The sequence below is a fragment of the Narcine bancroftii genome, chromosome 2, assembly GCF_036971445.1.
Source record: "Narcine bancroftii isolate sNarBan1 chromosome 2, sNarBan1.hap1, whole genome shotgun sequence".
Classification (NCBI taxonomy): Eukaryota; Metazoa; Chordata; class Chondrichthyes; order Torpediniformes; family Narcinidae; genus Narcine; species Narcine bancroftii.
Window position 1 is genome coordinate 325,732,867 of NC_091470.1, and position 21,714 is coordinate 325,754,580.

At 41.8% G+C, this 21,714-nt stretch overlaps 1 protein-coding gene across 6 annotated transcripts in view; it reads right to left on the bottom strand.

Annotated features, from left to right (window-relative positions):
- The window catches only part of ripk2 (receptor-interacting serine-threonine kinase 2), a 134,537-nt gene that overhangs the window by 25,892 nt on the left and 86,931 nt on the right, over window positions 1-21,714 (bottom strand). For 3 of the 6 annotated variants that reach the window (XM_069921974.1, XM_069921975.1, XM_069921979.1), the window contains 3 exons: window positions 20,219-20,366; window positions 18,618-18,812; window positions 9,339-16,266 (listed from right to left, as the gene is read on the bottom strand). In XM_069921974.1, coding sequence (XP_069778075.1) covers window positions 15,908-16,266; window positions 18,618-18,812; window positions 20,219-20,366 — 702 coding nt within the window. In that variant the 3' untranslated portion in view covers window positions 9,339-15,907. Of the gene's footprint in view, window positions 1-2,733; window positions 2,780-9,338; window positions 16,267-18,617; window positions 18,813-20,218; window positions 20,367-21,714 lie in introns of those variants that run through there. The other 3 variants (XM_069921977.1, XM_069921978.1, XM_069921976.1) reach the window with 2 other exon arrangements.

The following is a 21,714-nucleotide window of genomic DNA, read 5'->3' on the forward strand; positions in this document are numbered from 1 at the left end:
ACGATAGAGATAGGGATGAAATTTATCAGCATGCCTTTTATGAAGAGGTAGAGGGCATGCAATGGGAGATTAATTCGGACTACATAGTGGTAGGAAAGGAGGGAGTAGCCGCTATGGTGGCACTGACATCTGAGCAGCTGGAGTGGTATGTGATGGCCGGTGAGTCCATTCCTCATGGCACTCTTGCAATTGGCACTAATGACCAGGCAAAAGATTTGGGACCGATGTGTCAGAACTTGATGTCCTTGAGGGACTGGTCAGACACTCAATTACCGACAGTGCAGTTCTCTCTATCTGGTCAGGCGTACAGGACTTTGTACCCTTCAAATGATCGGGTCCTCCTTGAGCATAGACAGAGTGAACGCTTTCATGGTCGAGAAAGGATGGATCATCCCGACTCTGCCCCTATGTTAGATTCTATCCCTGAGGACCTTTGGTCAGTGGGACCAGCAGACGTGGGTTTTTGTTAGCAGGTTGATCCTATAACATTTGAACTTTCAGATTATACTCCCATTTGGCAGACACAGTATCTCCATAAACCCGAGGCTGAAGTGGGTCTGGCAGATACCATTGATGACCTTATGTATTCAGGGGTGTTGGAACATTCGTGTTCAAGTTGGAATACACCCATCTTACCTGTTCCGAAACAGGACACGGGCAAATATCGGATGGCCCATGACTTAAGGCGCATTAATGGTATTGTGGGAACACCCACAGTTCCAGTACCAAACCCATATACCGCCATGACTGCTTTAACTCCAGACCACAAGTGGTTCTCTTGTATAGATTTAGCGAATGCTTTCTTTTGTTTGCCGCTGGCAGAACAGTTTAGAGATGTGTTTTCCTTTACGTATAGAGATATAAAGTTACATTATACTTGATTCCCGCAGGGCTTTATCTTATCCCCAGGGATTTTCAATCAGGTTTTGAAAGAACAGCTGGGGGGACTAGTACTGCCAGGTGGGTACATAGATGATATCTTATTGGCAGCACCTGAGCCTGTCTCCTGTTTGGAGGCCACAAAACTCCTGCTAGTGCAGCTGTTCAAGGCAGGTTTTAAAGTCTCTCATTTAAAGTTGCAATGTTGTAGACAAGTGGTCTCCTTTTTAGGAAGAACGGTCTCAGCGAAAGGTACAGCGATACTACATCATCCAAAACCTAAGATAGTTAAGGAAATGCTTTCGTTTTTGGGTTTGACAGGTTATAGTAGGCAGTTTATCCCATCATATGGTGAGTTGACACATCCACTGCGAACTTTGGTGAATGAGCAGGGGATGAGGAATCTGGGAGCTACACTTGATTGGACTGCATAGGCTGAGATGAGTTTTATTCTACTTAAGCAAGCTCTTACAACCGCTATAGATTTGGCGATTCCAATTATAGACACCCTTTCTTTTTGGATGTTTCTGAAAAAGCACACACGATTGTTGGTGTCCTTTTTTCAGAAAAAAGTGGGTGGAAGATGTGTGCTCATGTATGTGAGTATAACACTAGATCCGACTGAAGACAGACACCCACCATGCACGAGACATGCAGCGGGGGTAGCAAAGATTTTACAAAAGGTGGCACACATAGTGATGGGACATGCCCTGACGGTATTAACAACACATAGTATTGTAGCATTTGTGAGCTCGACAGCGTTTACAATGACGTCACTGAGGCAGACGAGACTGGAAAAGATCCTGAATGCTCCAAATATTACGTTTACCCATGAAGGCATTAATATGGCAGAAAATATGGGAGAGGGAGAACCACACTGTTGTGAAAAGAGGGTTCTAAGGGATATTAAAATAAGACCTAATTTACAGGCTTCACCCTTGAGAGAACCAGATGAAACCTTATTTACAGATGGTTGTTGTTACAGACATCCCATGGATGGATTAAAAGCCGCCTATGCAGTAGTACGGAGAACCACAGAAGGATTTGAAGAAATTATTACAGGGACAGTGAGAGGAAAGGAGTCAGCACAACTGGCCAAACTACAGGGAATGATAGCAGCATTAGAATGGGCAGAAGGGAAGGAGGTCCATATATATACAGATTCGGCATATGTGGTAGGGACAATTCAGGTTGAGCTTAGTCAATGGATTAGAAGTGGGTTTTTAACAGCAGCAAGGACCCCAATTAAACATGAGAAGGATGTTAGGAAATTGGCTGAGACCCTCTTGAAACCAAAGGCATTAGCAGTTATTAAATGTAAGGGCCATGATAAAACAGATACGATGGTAGCTCGAGGAAATCAGGAAGCAGACACGGCCGCAAAAAGGGCAGCAGGGTACGGCCCTAAGTTTATTATGATGCAGGCAGATAGAATGGCACATGACTTATTGCCACCTTGTGAGGTAGGAGTAATAATTCAGGAACAAGCGCAGGCATCACCCCAGGAAATGATGGTATGGAAAGAAAGGGGGGAAACCGAAGATCAAGGACTGTGGAGATCAATGAACGGTAGGCCAGTATTACAATCTGGACTCATGAAATCCCTCCTGGAGGAGGCGCATGGGTTAACCCACTGTGGGAAGAAACAGATGATAAGGTATTTAGTACATTGGTGGCACCCCTTCCTGCCGGCGATGGTGGAGAATCATATCAGAGAGTGTAAGGTATGTATGACATATAATGTCAAGGCGACTGAAACCTCACGAAGGACAGTTTCCATTGCCTAAGTTACCAGGGCAGGAAATTGTAATTGATTACACGGACATGATAGAGAAGGCAAGGGAATATCGATACCTCTTAGTAGCAGTTGATGTGTTCACAGGTTGGCCTGAGGCAATCCCTGCCAAAAGAGAAGATGCAAAGATGGTAATTAAGTTCCTAATCAACCAGTACATTCCTATACACGGGTTTCCTAGGAAGATCAGGTCAGATAATGGAAGTCATTTTAGGAATGAAGATTTACAGGAGGTAGAAGCGATGTTGGGGTTAAAACGGAATGGCGTATCATTAACAATCCCAAGGAAAAGTGGAGAGAATGAACCAAACAATAAAAGGTAAGATCGGGAAAGTACAGGCACGGACCAAATTATATTGGGTGGATGCGCTGCCCCTGGCATTGATGTCAATAAGGAGTTCGGTAAGTTATGTGACAGGATTTACTCCGTATGAACTACAAACGGGGCACCAGTTTCCAGGACCTGGAGCCGGGATTCATACCACAAAGGAAGAGGTAAGTCCAATGAAATGTAAGCTTTATTATGATAAACTAACGGCTCTGGTATCAGCTTTATCACAACAGGTTACAAGTACTGAGCAGAAAGGTGAAACCCCGATACCATCAGCTGCGGAGTGGGTTCTGCTAAAGGTGATCAAGAGAAAGTGGTCGGAGCCCAGGTGGACAGGGCCCTACAGAGTGGTGGAAAGAACGTCCCACGTGGTTCGACTACTGGGAAAAGGAGAGACGTATTATTGGAGTCAGTGTACAGCAACGGACCCACCTATACGGACACTGGAACAGATTCGAATGGAGGTGACTGAGAACCTGTGAAGCCACTACGGACTAAGAACTTTTTGAATGGGTCCCTTTAAAGAGACATTTGGATTACGGTGACTGTATTTCAGTATTTGAAGTGATATTTCTATATTGAAGTCAACAGAATTTAGGGGGCTGTGACGGACACTATGTGGGGACTATGGGTGATGTTGTTCCTAGCCCTTGAAGCGTCTGGAGAAGGAAACAACTGTACAAAGTGTTTGCGGTCAGCCTGGGAGGCCCATAACGAACCGAAACAGTACTTTGCGGATTGGATTGACTTTCCTGAACACTGTGTTGGGGCCCCCACTGGACTGAAGTGTGTTCATAATGGCCAAGTTTATGAGGTTAAGTTTAATAAGGGGTCGTGGATGCCAGTCTTTGCCAAAACTCCTGATGTCCCACAAGTTAACGGGTGGTTTGGTTGGTCTCATTTTCATGAGACCAAAAGGGGGACTGTTGGAATACAGGGGTTAATTAATCATAAAAAATATGTAGAATATATGCTTATGTACTATTCATTTTGTATACATGAATCCAGTACTATGTAACAATTTAATATTTACCTCATGGTGAAGGGAAAGAGTAATGTAAGTAAGGGGCAGCCACAGTATGTAGCAAAGTTGGCTGATTACAGTAGGTTTAGAATTGCCTGCTCCCCAAATACAAAAGAGAGAATATGTATGAAACAATTTAGGAAGGTTAAAAGGAGGTGTTGATTAGCACAGGGGACGATGGCCTGACAAGAAGAAGAATCCTGACAGAGACTGTCAGAAACAAAGAGAATGGAATAACTCAGTAAGAAGGCAGAAGGAGGTGTTGAGTAGAACGGAAGAACATGGTCAGTTGAGAACAAAGAAATAATTAGAAATATCTGGGGTATGAATTGATTTCTGATCAAAATAACAGGATATTCTGGCCTTGAGAATTAAGATGGGAGCTCTACACCCCAGATATCTGCAGAGCAGGAAATTACTTGTGATAAATCTTATGCAAGAAATCTAGCAAAGAAAGCCAACTTTTGTTCTGTATGATAAGGTTGAGCTATATAAACTGTAGAGACTGGACAGTAGAGGTCAGTCTTGGGGAATAGCTCACTGAGCAGGTGACCTATGAACTAACGACTGAACCTGAGCTCTGTTAAGCTTTATTCTTGTGGTGTGTAATAAACTGATTGTTGAACCGAATACCTTCTCCTATCGCTTCATTTAACGAACACGCTGGACTCAGATGACACATAGACTAAATTAAGGGTAGGGTAAAGCCAGAGTCCGACACCCCTCAAACAAAACAGACTCCCAGATCCTCGTGGGCCTCCTAAGTTATTGGCAGCAGAACATACTCAACCTTATCATGCTCTTTGAACCACCCTATAGGGTCTCCCATAAGAAAGCCACATTCCTATGGGGACCAGAACAACAGGCTGCTTTTGACAAGCTGTTGAACAAGCATTGCCCCTTGCCCCCTTGCCCCCTGCCAGGCCAGTGTTCCTTTTAAATTACAGATTTCGGCCAGTAAGGCAGGTGTTGAATGGAAGCTCCAGCAGAAGATCCAAGGGTGCAGAGTCCTGCTGGTCTTCTGGACAAAATCTCCACCTGGCGCTGCCGCTTGCTACAACCTATTTGATACCGAGACATCGGCCAACACTTCGTTCATGATTTTGTGACCACCTGTACAGTGACCGAACTGACCAATAAGACAATTTGTTATGTATTCTGCAAAAAAAGCCAGCAAGAGAACAGCTGTTGCTCTGGAAACCATCACTGGACATTCTATGTCTTACCAAGCCTTTAACTGTTTTAAAACTGCATATTTAGCAGTGGTTATTTTTACAATACACAATGTCTCTAAGCACACTCATAGAAACTGCAGTTTGTGAGCTGACCAGTCAATGATCAGAGCATGGTAGGAAACATTGTATTTATTTTGTTTTGCAATGACAGCATCACCCCAGACTCCCACTAACAGAAAAACCCCATGGGGTGGGGGTGGTGGGAGTCTTTATTTAAAAATACTAAATTGGCTAACTTTCTGTCCTGACTCCTGGCTATCATTACAGGGATCTAACACAGGCACTTGGGGCACCCGTTGAAAGAGAACATCAGCAGGAATGCCATCCTGGTGTCAAACGTCAGCCCAGAACAGGTGCCCCAGGTACATCCTGGATTGTATACCTGCTGGCCTGCCCCCTGCCTCACCATGGGGTAGCACGGTGACAGGCATCTGGGCTCTGTGCCTAAGGAGTGCTCAAGCATGAGGCCAATGCGCGGGATGCGCAAGCCAAGAGAAGGCTCTGGCACCTGATGGATGACCTTGCACTGCCTGCTCACAGACATTGGTGCTCACATTTGCCAGCTAAGCCGGAGAACCCAGGCACAGGAGCTGTGACCAAACAACTTCCTTTTTCTATCCTCCCCTCTAACACTGGGGAGCAGCTCCCACAGGACCCTGCCCCATTGGTAACACAACAACCCTATTTGGTCAGGGGTGATGAGGCGTTGTCATTGAATTTGACTGTGCCTTGTCCAGCATTCGGACAGCATTAGTGACTAAATTGACCCACTTGATCAGTATTGTTTTTTGTACATGCTTTGACTTGTAACGTACATAGTTGTTGTCTCATGATTGGCGAGTGGTGTGACCTCCAAGGGATGGATTGTATTGGGAAGGGCTGTGGCTGTCATGTGACAGCCCTACCCTGCCCCCTACCTAGTCGGAGGACACACCAGCTGCCAATCAAGGTTGGGTTCTGCCCCACCCATTAGTGCACACCTTGCTATTGGCCACATGTAAATAACCTGGACCACTCTCTAGCCTGCCTGTACTTAGCCTTGGGCCATTGGCTGTTGTAATTAAATTCACCCTTCGGCCACTGAGCTATTGGTCCCCAGTCAATGATGTGGGCTTGTCCCTCCAGGACTATAAAGGTGCCATGTCCTCTTTCTTCTCTCTCTTTTGCAGCTTGGGACCATCCTGTTTCACTCCAGGCCTAGAAATGTGGAAGGGCGCTGGAGAAATCGTTGGCAAGATGTGCACTGTAAAGAAGGTTGGGAGCGTTTAATTAGTGTCCCTTGTAGCATAGAGCCGTGCCTGCACTGAGTCGAGGGGTGGTGGGGCGTCATAGTGATTTTTCCCTGATCATTGTATGTACCAGTTCATTGTGTGTGTGCTCTGCATCAGTTGCCTTCTGTAAATAAAATCCTTCCCACATCAAAAGTGTGTTCAGAGTCCTTGCCTTTGAGACCTACCAAACCTATTTCCTCACTCACAACACCATCATCGGACCTCTCTCCCTCATCAAAATCGTCTCTGCTCACTCCTTCCACTCTCTGTATGCAGGTCACTCGCTGCCTCGCCAGAACTCCCAACTTGACTCACTGGAGCTCCTGCCTCGTGTTCTTGCCGGGACTCGCGCTCGTGTTGTAGGTCAATTGGGTGGCATGGGCTTGTGGGCCGAAATGGCCTGTTCTGTTCTGTAGGTCTGCATTTAAAATTAATAAATACAGCACAAAAAGACTCAAAAGTTTCATTACAATGTGTCATTTACACTCATAGAAATTTGATTCTGATTAAAAGCAGTGGCATGGACAGGAATTTAAATTTGCTGCATTTTGGAAGGGCTTAGATATTGTGCTTAAGCATGTATCTTTGATGTGCTCCTCTCCATTATCCACTGTACTTTGGTTGACTTATTTGGGTGCTTCTGCTCATTTTCTGTCTCATTTCCTCGACTGACATTTAATCAAGTCCAGGAAGCATTGGGATCTCTGCCAGGAGATAGCATTTTCAATCAGACTGAAACATCCAAGAGATAAAGTTTAGGATAATGCCAATTTCACAAAATTAAAAAACACATGAAGAGCAGCATTCTATTTAACATCATATATTATGCATTGAAGAAAGATTTTTATTTTTCTGAAATGACACATCGTAATGAACATTTCTGAATCTTTTTCTGCTGTTGAAAACTTCATGTGGGCACTTCCTGGTTGCAATCACAATAGCTTTTCTTATTGCTTCAGACTCTGGAGTACGATTTCTGTTGGGTCAGAGCAAAGTCTGCAACTAAAATCCCTTCTGCTACTCCCTGAAGGAAATGAGCATGTTGGTGATGTTGTCTTTATTGGCTATTTAGTCTTTACATTAAAATATTTGCAACCTACTGAGGGTGAGATTGAGGATGTTTAAGGCTGGTGATCCTGATCTCTGCATGAAATCCAGGTATGACCTGCAGAAGATTATCTCAGCACCAAAGACACAATTCTAAAGTATGCTAGAGCAGAATCAGACACTTGCCAGCTACGGCAGGGATTGCAGACTGTTATATCCTACAAGATCAGGATGAGCACCGCAAATGGCTGTGATCCTTCATTAGCCAATGAGCTAAAAACCCTTTATGCTCACTTTGAGAAGGAGAACTCAACCACACCTATGTGAATCCCTGCAAGGGCTGTTGACACTGTGATATCTGTCTCTGAGGTTACCGGCAGAACATCATTCAAGATTACAGTTCAGCTTTCAACACCATCATTCTCTCATTGCTAGTCGACATGGTCCAAAACCTGGGCCTCCACACCCCATTCTGCTACTGGATCATTAACTTCCTCATTGGAAAACCAGTCAATACAAATTGGAAACAGCATCTCCTCCTCATTGATGGTCAATGCAGGCATACTCAAGGACGTACACTTAATCCATTGACTGCATGGCTAAATCTAATTCAAATGCTGTCTATAAATTTACTGATGACACCATGGTCGACGACAGAATCACAGATGGCATTGAGGAAGCATATAGGAGGAAGGTAGATCAGCTGGTTATTTAGTGACACAACAATCTTGCACTAAATGTTAGTAAAAAACCAGGAACTTATTGTGGATTTCAGAAGGAAATCAGGAGAATATGAACCAGACCTTATTGAGAGGTCAGTGGTGAAAAGAGTTAAGAATTCAATTTCTTGGGTGTCAACATTGAGAATCCATCCTGGGGTCTCCATGTCGATGCAATCATGAAGAAGGCTCACCAGTGGCTGTTCTTCTTGTGAAGCTTTAGAAGATTTGATATGCCTCCAAAGACTCACAGAAATTTCTACAGATGTACCGTGGAGAGAATGTTGTCCGGTTGTATCACTGTCTGGCATGGAGGTGCAAATGCTGAGGACGGGAAAAAACTCCACAGAGTTGTTAACTCCACAGTGATATCACAGGCACCAGTCCTCACTCCAACGAGGAAATCTACAAGAGGCAGTGTCTTATGAAAGCAGCCTCTATCCTCAATGACCTCCACCACCCAGGTCACGCCCTCTTCTCACTGCTATCATCAAGGAGGTCCAAGAGCCTGAGCCTGAAGAAGAGCACCTAATAGCACAAGGACAGTTTCCCCCCCTCTGCCATCAAATTTCTGAATGGACAATGAACCACAGAAACGACCTCACTTTCTATTTTGAAATATAATTTATAGCAATATTTGCAATGCAATGCTGCTGCAAAACAATGAATTTCATGACATGTTCATGAAAATAAATTCTGATGATGTCCATTGAAAAGGAGATCTTGAAATGCTGTCATCTTCTGTTTACACATTCAGCTTGGAAACAGGCCCTTCCAGCCCACAAGCCCTTGCTGCCAAAATACACTAACTAGCCTGCAAACCTCCTACGTTTTTGAAGAATGGGAGGAAATTGGAGCACTTGGCGAAAACCCATGCAGACATAGGGAGAGCATACAAACTCCTTTTAGACAGCACTCGATTTGAACCCAGTCACTGGTGCTGTAATGGCGTTGTGCTAATCGACCAATTTGTCAAGTGGAGATTTTCAAAACTCTGGAGTGATGAAAGAACTGCATTATGTGTCCACAAGTGGATGTTGTGATTCCAAGAGTTCAATTTTATTGTCACAGGTACCAAGATGCAGTAAGAAAAATTGTTTTGTGTGCAGACCAGGAGACATCTCTAACATAGTACAACAGGTAAAACACAGTACAAGTGTAAATTTACAGAAAGAGATTAGTTGATACAGCAAATCTATATACACTGGTGTTCCAACTTGCCTTCTCTGAATACAAGACTTACAGAGTGGACTTTAACCAATTCCTTCAAAGATTGGCATCAGTGTTCAAAGGGTTTGTCGAGACTGATCATAGAATCAGCACAGTACAGCCATTAAGGCCCATGATTATGTGCTGACCCATGTAAAACATTCTACCTCAAACCCACAACCCTCTTTTAAAAAAAACATCCATGTGCCTGTTTAAGTTGTTTAAATGTCCCTATTATATTGGCCCCACCCCCAGCAATGCATTTCTGGCCCCCACCATCCTGTGGAAATAAAAACCTACCTCTGTCATCTCCCTTTTCTTCATTCACCTTAAATAAATATTTAAACTGCTGACAGTAAATACGAGGAGACTACCTTCCGATATAGATGGAGTTCAATCCAGTGAAGTAATACACTTTGGTAAATCGAACTTGAAGGGAGAGAATATGGTTAATGGCAGGATTTTTAACAATGTGGAGAAACAGTAGGATCTTGGGGTCCATCCTTAATCCCTCAAGGCTCCTGCACAAGTTGATGAGTGCATAAGAAGGCATATGGTGTGCTGGCGTTCATTGGTTGAGCCATGAGGTAATGTTGCAACTCTATAAAACAGTGGTTAGTCTACATTTGGATATTGCATTCAGTTCTGGTTACTTTAATATAGGAAGGATGTGGAAGCTTTAGAGAGGGTGCAGAAAAGATTTACAAAGATGCTATCCAGATTGCAGAACATGTCTTTTGAAGACAAAGTCTTTTCTTTTTGGAGTGACAGAGGATGAGAGGTGACTTAATAGAGATAGATAAGATTGTAAAAGGCATAGATAGGAAGAGCAGCCAACACCTTTATCCTAGGGCTGCAATGACCAATACCAAAGGACATCTGTTTAAGTTAACTGAAGGAAACATCAGGGGTGATATAAGAGTGGTAAATGCAAGGAATGCATTGGAGGTTTGTATAAAAGGATATTTAAAAGACTTTTAGATAGGGAGTTGGATGTGAGAAAAAAAGGAGAACTGTGGGCTGCAAGGGAGGAAAGGATTAGATTGTTGTGGAGTAAGTTTACATAAAGTAGTATGGCACAATATCAAGGGCTGAAGGGTCCAAACTGTTTTATAGCTATAATGTACATTTGTACTGTCATGGTGAGTGCATTTTTGAGAGTTGATTCTGTTCATTAATTATGACACAGATAATTGGTGGTAGATGTGTTCAATTGAGAATGAGTCACTTGGGAACCACAGTGTTTTACTAAGAATTTCTGGGTGTAGATCACCCTAACTTAGTTTTCAATGTAATTTGGCCAGCTCTGCAATTTTTTTTTTTAGTTGGATCTGATTAGATGTTCATGCAAAATGGAGATTTTACAGTACCAAAAATAGATGAAACCCAATGCTAGACAAATATGTGTGTGCCCTTTATCCATTGGGAATAAGTTTGTTGCTAAGAACATTTGTATCAGATGAGTTTACCTTACAAAAAAAACTTTCATTTTTCTAGAATGAATCATCATCTGTTAAAATGAACACATTTAAAAAAAGTTGATAAGCTTTCCACTGACATATATTACAAACACACATCAACCTTGAACACTATTCACACCTCCAACCTTCATATCATTTCGCAAATTTACTGACCCATCTCTCTATATCTTCGTCCAGTTCATTTATGAAAATCACAAAGTGCAGTGGACCCAGAACGTATCCCTGTGGAACTCCACCAGCCACAATACTTCCTGTCCACTACCACTCTCTGCTTTCTACAAGCAAGCCAATTCTGAATCCACAGAGCTGAGGTTCCATAGATGCCATGCCTTATGACTTTCTGAGCAACTCCTCATTGGTTTTTTCTGCAGGTATACTGGAAAAAAAGTATCCTTCATCTGAGATTTTACTTCTAATAATTAGAACATATTCATACAGAAGAAATAAAAATATATTGATTATTTGAAATAAAGCAACCTGATTTTTTTTTGCCTTGAATCTGATCCTTGACCTACTCAAACTTTTAATTGGCCAGAGATGCCAAAGACCAAGTTTTGTCAACGATGGCTTGTATTTCAAGGACATAATGTTGCAATTGTGGTAGGATTGTATAAACAACTTGGATACGGAATGGACCTCAGTCTGACAGTTGTTAAAAGTTGGAATACTGTGTATCAACAATTTCACCCACCTCTCTGAATTTTGTTCATGAAATAACCCAGATTTTGAGAGCCTTTTCACACTCCTGCAGGCAGACATTTCTGCTTGTTAAAAATGAAGGCTGAGCAAAATTTATCGAAAAGTTGGATAATTCTATTGAATGCCAGAGAAAGCATGAGATTTTACAGGCTGAAAAATGGTTTACTCCAACATTTTTGTTTAATATTGTAATGTCATGTTCTCTAACTGGAAGGTCAGGAATATTATGCCATTGAGGCAAATGGAGGAAAAAATAATCAAATAAATACAGAGTTGTGGGTTCCATCCTACGTTAATTAAATCTCAGTTTTGCAGAGAATAAAATTTATTTATTCTGACTTCCTGGATATTATTGTTGTTCATCTCAGTGTCACTAAATAAAAGGTGCATTCTAGATTTGAAGCCCCATGCACTCTGCTTTGGTAGATGATTCAATATTATTGGAGTTACGAAAATGACACTCTTTTGGTGGGATCTACAGAATTAACAATATTCACGTTATTTTAAATACAAACAAGGTCAAAGAGTATTTGTGGAGGAAAAAACAACTTTATCATTTCAACATCAATAATCCTTCAAGAACTGAATAGCCTCTCAGCTTGACATGATGCCAGTTGGTATTGGAAAGGGAAAAAAGTACTTGATCAGCTTTGATCATAAAGCTGAATGAAGAGGAATGCCATCTGCTGCAAGGCCCATCCAGCTACTGCTTTTCACCAAATAGCATATTCAGTGACTGTAAGATTAGCTGTGGTTGAAGCTTGGAGTAAATAACTATAGTTGTGCCAATAGGAGTATCATCCTGAAGTAACAACAAAGCCTATATCCTCCTATCCACCACATGTCCACAGCTAAATTTAGATGTTCGGAGTTTGACAGGAAGGATATTAACTCAGAAGATGCGGAATCTATATGGGTAGAACTGAGGAATAGCAAGGGGCGGAAAACGTTAGTGGGGGTGGTATATAGGCCTCCAAATAGTAGTGTAGAGGTGAGGGAAGGCATTAAAAGAGAAATTAGAAAAGCGTGCAATAAAGGAACAGCTGTCATCATGGGAGACTTTAATTTGCATATAGATTGGAATAGCCAAATTGGTAAAAATACAGAGGAGGAGGAATTCCTTGAATGTTTACGGGACAGTTATCTAGACCAATATGTCGAGGAACCAACTCGGGAGCAGGCCATTTTAGACTGGGTATTATGCAATGATAAGGGGCTAATCAGCAATCTTGTTGTGCGAGGCCCTTTGGGTAGGAGCGATCACAATATGATCGAATTCTCACTCGACATGGAGAGTGATGAAATTAAAACCGAGACTAAGGTCCTGAATTTAAATAAAGGGAATTATGATGGTATGAGACGGGAGTTGAGTAAGATTGATTGGGTGATGTTTATGGGGGAGTTGACTGTGGATAGACAATGGAAAGCATTCACAGATCTAATGGAGAAATTGCAAAAATTGTTTATACCGGTTTGGCATAAAAATAAACCAAAAAAGGTGACGCAACTGTGGATAACAAGGGAAATTAGAGACAGCATTAGGTCCAAAGAGAGAGCATATCAATTGGCCAAAAAAAGTACCGCAAACGAAGACTGGGAACAGTTCAAGATGCAGCAAAGGAGGACAAAGGGATTAATCAAGAGAGCAAAAATAAATTACGAAAGTAAGCTTGCGGCAAATATAAAAACCGACTGCAAAAGCTTTTATAAATATGTCAAGAGGAAAAGATTAGTGAAATCCAGAGTAGGTCCTTTGCAGTCAGAATCAGGGGAATATATAATGGGGAATAAGGAAATGGCAGACCAATTAAATTCTTACTTTAGTTCTGTTTTTACAAGAGAGGATACAAATAACCTCCCAAGGATGTTGGGAAACAGAGACTAATGCAAGGGAGGAACTGAAAGAAATCAGTATCTCTAAGGACATGGTCTTGGGGAAATTGATGGGATTGAAGGCAGATAAATCCCAAGGGCCTGATAATCTACATCCTAGGGTACTCAAGGAAGTGGCCATTCAGATAGCAGATGCTTTAAGAATTATTTTCCAGAACTCGATAGACTCAGGATCAGTACCCATGGATTGGAGGGTAGCTAATGTTACCCCACTATTTAAAAAGGGGGGTAGAGAAAAAGCGGGGAATTAGCGGCCAGTGAGCCTTACATCAGTAGTGGGCAAAATGATGGAATCCATTATTAAGGATGTAATAGCGGAGCATATGACTAGCAGAGAAGGGATCGGACGGAGTCAACATGGATTTACAAAAGGTAAATCGTGCTTGACAAATCTATTGGAATTCTTTGAGATGGTGACAGGTAAAATAGATGGGGGAGAGCCAGTGGATGTGGTGTACCTGGACTTCCAAAAGGCCTTCGATAAGGTTCCGCATAAATGACTGGCTTCCAAAATCAAGGCTCATGGGATTGGGGGCAAAGTATTGATGTGGATTGAGAACTGGCTGGCAGGTAGAAGACAGAGAGTTGGGATAAATGGCTCGTTTTCTGAGTGGCAGGCGGTAACCAGTGGGGTACCACAGGGATCTGTACTGGGACCCCAGTTGTTCACAATTTACATTAATGATCTGGATGAGGGGATTGGATGTAATATCTCCAAATTTGCAGATGACACTAAGCTAGGAGGGGTTGTGTGCACGGAAGAGGGGGTCAGGAAGCTCCAGTGTGATTTGGATAAATTGAGGGACTGGGCAGATACATGGCAAATGCACTACAATGTGGATAAATGTGAGGTTATCCACTTTGGTAATACAAACCGGAGGGCAGATTAGTATTTGAATGGCAATAGATTAAGAGATGGGGAAGTGCGGAGAGACCTAGGGGTACTTGTACATCAGTCTCTGAAGGCGAGCATGCAGGTACAGCAGGCGGTTAAAAAGGCAAATGGTATGTTGGCCTTCATATCAAGAGGGTTTGAGTATAGGAACAAGGATACCTTACTGCAGCTGTACAGGGCCTTGGTGAGACCCCACCTGGAGTATGGTGTGCAGTTTTGGTCACCTTATCTAAGGATGTTCTTGCAATGGAGGGAGTGCAGAGGCGATTCACCAGGCTGATACCTGGAATGGCAGGAATGACTTATGAGGAAAGATTGCACAAATTGGGATTGTACTCCCTGGAGTTTAGAAGATTGAGAGGGGATCTCATAGAGACCTATAAAATTCTGGCAGGACTGGACAGAATGGATGCAGATGGGATGTTTCCAATGATGGGAAAATCCAGAACCCGGGGCCATGGTTTGAGGATAATAGGCAAACCATTTAGGACCGAGATGAGGAGGAATTTCTTGGCCCAGAGGGTGGTGAATCTGTGGAATTCACTGCCACAGAGGGCAGTAGAGGCAGGTTCATTAAATCTATTTAAGAGGGAATTAGATCTATTTCTTCAGTATAAGGGTATTAAAGGTTACGGAGAGAAGGCGGGGACGGGGTACTGAACTTTAAGGTCAGCCATGATCTCGTTGAATGGCGGAGCAGGCTCGAAGGGTCGAATGACCTACTCCTGCTCCTATCTTCTATGTTTCTATGTTAAAAGATTTATCTACTTTTGCAGATTTATTCTTGCATCTTGATTTCATCTGCTTTCACTTTTGTTCTTAAATCATTTCTCAGTTTCTCTTAAGAATAATGACATTGTAAAGTGGATTTGAATGGCCTTTTGAGGATTTCCTGAAGCTCTTTTGAGATTGCGTTGCCCTCTTGTAATTTGTTTATTTTTTCTGAGTTTTTTGTAAAACCCCAAATTTTCAATTGGAACTACGAACATTTGTGGGAATAATGTTTCATCTTTCACTCAAACTTAGTGAAAATTGCACTTCCATTTAAGTCCTGCTAAAATTGATTTTGAAAGTTCAGAAGTAAGTTTCACTTGTATTGTCGTCCTAACATAAGATGACAAAGTGATTTCTTTTTCAGAAATGCACAATAAACAGTTTCATAAAAGTGTAATACTATTATATCATAATTCCATATCTTGTAACATCTGGGCAAGACTATTTCAGAATTTTTCTTTTTGAAGAGCCATCAATTCTGAAGACTTGATAAAATTAGTTAACAGAGTCTGTTCATGATAAAATTCTAATTCTAACTTTTAAAATCATGCACCAATGCTAGGTACAATCCACAGTTCAATAAAAAAAAACATTGCAATTTCAGTTTATGGGATTAAGGTAACAGTAGATCCAAATAAAAAAATCTGAATAAAAGTTACTTGTATTTGGGGTGGATTGACATCAGGCTTATGAGAGAGACTGGACTGGATAGTGTACATAGTTCTGGGTAAGGTTGAAGACCCATTTGCTTATTGTCTTTTAACTTCTGAACAATGACTCTGGCAAAGTCTTCTCCTTGGTTGTCACTAGTGTCTAGGAGTTGTCGGACTTTGGCTGTTCTTGTGGGTTTGGTGCTGATGAGCTCATAGTCTTCTTTCATTATTAGATCACGAGAAATGAGGGCATCCAATGTTTGATTCAGGCATGCTTCTGTCATTTGATTAATAATATCCTCTCTTTTGCTTTGAATCCACTGGTCAGCTGCACCTTGATAAATTGATTCTGTAAAGAAACCTGCATATGCAACTTTCATCAGTAATTGGAGATCAACTCTAACCACAAGAGGTTGAACAATCATCTATCAATCTTATTTAACATGTGAGTACAAGTATAATTAGGCCAAACAATGAGAAGCTGGAGGAATGCAAGAGATTAGGCGGCATCCATGAATAAAAATGGCATTCAGGATTTTGGATTGAAAGTCTGGATAAAAGATCCCAACACAAAAGGTTGACGAGCCATTTTTATACATGGAAGTTGCCTGAACTGTTGAATTCCTTGTTCAAGATTCCATTTGAAGTCTTTGTACTTCTGAAATGTAATGCATTGTTTGACTGTATTTTGGGGCTGATCTGACTACAGTAAAACTTCAATACGCTGCCGTCCTATTGGTCACAAATCCTGATGGTTTAGTGTGCGGCACTCCCTTGAAACTTGCTGGGTCTCCAGTTCCCTGCTCTCCTTTGAAACACTCTGGGTACACTAGAAAAGTTAATATACTACAGTGTAACAGTCCAAAATAATCAATGTGCTGTAGTGTTAATATGAATTACATTCTATAGTTAAAAAAAAATCTACCATTCTTGCACTACATCATCTTGAGAATAACAAATGTTTTACAGAAAGTACTTTGCAACAGGGCAGCACAGTTGTACAATGCTATTATGGTGTCAGTGACCCAAGTTCAAATCCTTCACTAGGCCCTTTCAAACTGCCATGAAAAATGGGGTTAACCAGGCAATTTGCCTGGTTAGTATCCCACTCATGTGGCAGTTAGAGAGCGTCCAACCTGGCTAGCGTGGTCCAGATCCAACCGGGTCCCTGACCTACCTCAGAGTCCGCAGGCAATTTGAACAGGAAAATGGCTGAACTGGTTACTCTGGTGACGTCAGTGCTTGCGCTCTGGTGTCACAGGGAAACTCCTGGCTAAAGTGCCTGCCACGACCTGGTGGGGGGGGAATGCGAACGCCATTCCAGTTTGCAGTGATGACTCAACGTTCACGGCAGTGGGACGTTGCTGGGGGAGGGGGCACACGATTGACAGGTGGAGGTGGCGACTGATGGTGGGGAGGGTGACTAACTGGGGAGGTGGTAATTGGTAGTGGATGTTGACTAACAGGGTGGTGTCTGACAGCCAGTGGTGGGGGGGAGGGGGTAAGACTTGCCCGTAGTTCCAGTGAGTGCGTGATGCATCATTTACTGAATCATCGCCAGGTTGGCGAATTAATGGGTCGATCCCCCTGCAGTTTAAAAGGTGCTTCCAGCACCTTTGCCCCAGTAATCGTACCTGGGTCCCAGGAGGGCTACCCAGGTGACACAGTTTAAAAGAGCCTACTGTCTGTAAGGAGTATGTACATTGTACCTATGACCTTGTGGGTTTCCTCCCACATTCTGAAGACATATGGGTTCATAGGTCAATTGGTCACGAGGGTGTAACAGGGTGGTATGTGTTGGAAGGGCCGCATAGCTAATTAAAAACTGGAGAATAAGTGCAGATGGGAACAGTGATCAATGAGTGAAGACCTACAAAGGCTACATGAGGCCGGGGATGAAACTTAAGATGAGAATGGAAATCCAATTCTGTATTCTATTTGCCCTATACACAATTTCCTATGGATTTAGTGCTGGACAAATGTGTAGGTTTCTGTAAAATATGGAATTTCATTGGCTTCCATCTTTTTTGATGACGTGAAAGGAAGGGGTTCATTTTGAGGTCTATTTTTTGATAAAGCAAAACAAAAACAATATGCAGTCTTCACTTTGGGACAGAAATGCTTGCACCTGCCAACCAATCTCAGTTGTTAAATCTCACCTCAAGGTGAGTAAGGTACCCAAGATGGCAAGATGACAAATACATCTGATCCTGGGATTTCAAATATACAAATGGATAGATGCACCTGATGGAATTGCAGTCAGATTTCAAAACCAATTACTTTCTCATTACTTAGTGGAGGGTAATAATATATTTTCAGATGGCAGTTATATCCATGCAAATTTTGCCTGACATTCAGCTCATCAATGAACATTTCACTGACTATTTAGAACTCAATCAAAGAAAGTACCACAGATATGCCATTTCAGGACTTTTTTTTGCAGCAAGCAATGTGGCAAAAGTATTTGAATACCAGGAATAGGAATATCTCCAAATTGTCAATTCTCTCACCATCCACCCATATCTAATAGCCTTTCAAACAACTCTAATTATACAGTACATAGTTTTATGTTTTCATTGTCTGATGAAGCAGGTATGAACATCACATCTCCAGTAATCTAGACCTATGGATATCATCAAAGTACAAAATGGTTTATTTGGCTAGAATTTTCCAAGTATAAAAATGTGGTCTTCATAATATAACTGTACTCACCAGAAGAAGTTATTAGTCCTCGTCCAGAGTCTGGTTCACTTTCAGGAATGCCACTTCGTGGGGTAAAGTTGTTCTCTGGTTGACATACTGCAGTCTGAGGCAAACTGCCTTCATCATGGAGCCCAGCTATAAATGATGAGTACAAGTCTTCTTCACATTTTCTACTAGAAAGAACATTTTTGTCTTCTATGTCACCTAAGCAGAGAGATCCATAATGAGAGGTTAAACACTGATTTAATATGATACTATTTATCACAACAAACATAATAGATATTTTCAAAAAATGGGATACATTCATGAAAATGTAACCATTTAATAAATATTGGAATGAGACTGCATATGGTATTTTAAAGTGGCCATTCTCAACCTTTTATTTAGCAGTGGCCACCTGCTCAAAGTTCATAAGGCCCCTTCCCTTTGAAGCAGTCAAGTTACAAGAAGTGCAAAGAAAACAATGCTTTTATTTAAATGTGCAGTGGTGGGGAGAGAGAAGGGGGCAACACGTAAGGCTGCTGCTGAGAATGGCTGTTTTAAAGTGCGAGTAATGCTAAGTGGATCTAAAACACAGAATAATTTACATTTGAAAGGCAACCAATTTTACCAACCCAGATATGTGCCATCTTGCAATAACTGAATTTATTATATTTCCATATCTTACTACAATTTTCCTTGTCTACAATTTAATTGAATCTTACACATGGTCCTCATAAAATAGTTGTATTTGGGCTTTCCCCCCCCCCTTGTATAACCATAACATTGCAATCAGTGTACAAGGTTATTATATGACATTACTGATGTTTCAGAGTACTTACAGGTATTTAGTGATTCTCAATGTGAAAAGACCTTTAAATTTGAGATTGAATTCCTCTACATTATAAAGGCCAATGTTCATATCTACGATTCTCATTCACAAATTCATTATTCCTACATTTGACTATAGTGTTTTTCTTGCTGGTGTTCAACCCTTTAACAAATGAGTTCATATCACATCTTAAAATTAGTTCAGTCTTTGCCTCTCTTTTTGACCTGTAACACTTTAAAGTTCATGTCCTCATGTTTCAGTGTTCCAGAGCATACTTTTGATCTGCATTTAAAAGAGCTATCAATCCTACTTTTCCAATCTCGAGGTGTATCTCCTCCTTTTCACCATTAGCTGAATCCCACTTCCCTATCTTGCAAAATGCATTCCCACTTCACCTCGTTCCTCTTTGTATTTTGTACAGAAATCATGCTTATTTTCAAGCTCCTTTCATATCTGTTACTAGTGTTCAGTGATTAAAACTTTTCCTGCAAGATTGGCTCTGGCACCTGCTATTCTGCTTTCAAAATGCCACTCAAATTTATAAATTTTTATCAAAGAATGAAAAAGCTGGTGTTCTTTTTTGTTTTATTTCTCTGTTATCCCTTTAGCTTTAATTCTTCAGCCCTTTAAATGTCACCAGTAATTCCAACGGTTCTCCGCTCTTGCACTTCATGCATCTTACCACCCCTCATGAACTTGGCCAATTTCTGCCTCTGTCTTTCATTTCTCCAACAAACAACTTGCATGGGCACATCTGCTGAATCAAATACCAGACATACAACATCAAATTCACACTTACTTATATCCTTGTGCATATCAACAGAAGGGAGAGCTGATGTAGGAATTTGGTTGCATGGCGATAATGATATCTGGTTACATGTTGTTGATTGCTGATAAGAGGCAGTTTCTTGTTTGGAAGATAAGCTATGTGGCTCTGCATTCACTGCCTGTCACACAATAGAATTCATTCAAAGAAAGTGAATTAAATAGTGATTTGTCAGTCTCAAATTATTGCAAAATGAACTTGGATGGTTCCAAACAAGACAATTACTGCTATTTTATATGATAATGCTGGTACATTTGGTATCTCTTTATTTGACTTTTTTCTTTGGCTTGGCTTCGCGGACGAAGATTTATGGAGGGGTACTGTCCACATCAGCTGCAGGCTCATTGGTGACTGACAAGTCCGATGCGGGACAGGCAGACACGGTTGCAGCGGTTGCAAGGGAAAATTGGTTGGTTGGGTTTGGGTGTTGGGTTTTTCCTCCTTGGTCTTTTGTCAGTGAGGTGGGCTCTGCGGTCTTCTTCAAAGGAGGTTGCTGCCCGCTGAACTGTGAGGCACCAAGATGCACGGTTTGAGGCGAGATCAGCCCACTGGCGGTGGTCAATGTGGCAGGCACCAAGAGATTTCTTTAGGCAGTCATTGTATCTCTTCTTTGGTGCACCTCTGTATCGGTGGCCAGTGGAGAGCTCGCCATATAACATGATCTTGGGAAGGCGATGGTCCTCCATTCTGGAGATGTGACCTACCCAGCGCAGTCAAGCTAAATATTCCTCTGACAATCACAAGTACAGTTCACCTCATTGGCTTCTTTATTATTCCAAAATCCATGTTAAAAAAGGATTCAATCCACAGCACAGGAAACCAAAGATGCCACACAAATTTCAAAAATATACTGTGATTATAGAAGCCCTGATATTCACTAATATGTAGCAAAGCAATAGTTTCAAGGTAAAATACCAATAACAAATTGGCATTCAATATGTGCTACATATGGTAAACATAGAAAATAGGTGTAGGAGTGGGCCATTTGGCCCTTCAAGCCTACACTGCCATTCATTATGATCATGGCTGATCAGTACCTGGTTCCTGCCTTCTCCCCATAGCCCTTAATCCCCTTGGCCACAAGGGTCAAATCTAATTGACACTTAAATATTGACAGAGAACTGGCCTCAACTACTTCCTGTGGCAAAGAATTCCACACATTTACCACTCTCTGAGAGAAGAAATTTTTCCTCATCTCAGTCCTAAAAAAATTCCCCCATCCTTAAACTATGGCCCCTGGTTTTGCTTTTTCCCAGCATTGTAAACAACCTTCCTGCATCTACTCTGTCTAAACCCTTAAGAATTTTATGTTTCTATAAGATCCCCCCTCAATCTTCTAAATTCCAGAGAATACAAGCCTAGTCTATCCAACCTTTCTTCATATGCGAGTCCCTCCATCCCCGGTATCAGCCTAGTGAACCTTCTCTGCACCCCCTCCAAGGCAAGGACATCCTTTCTCAGATAAGGAG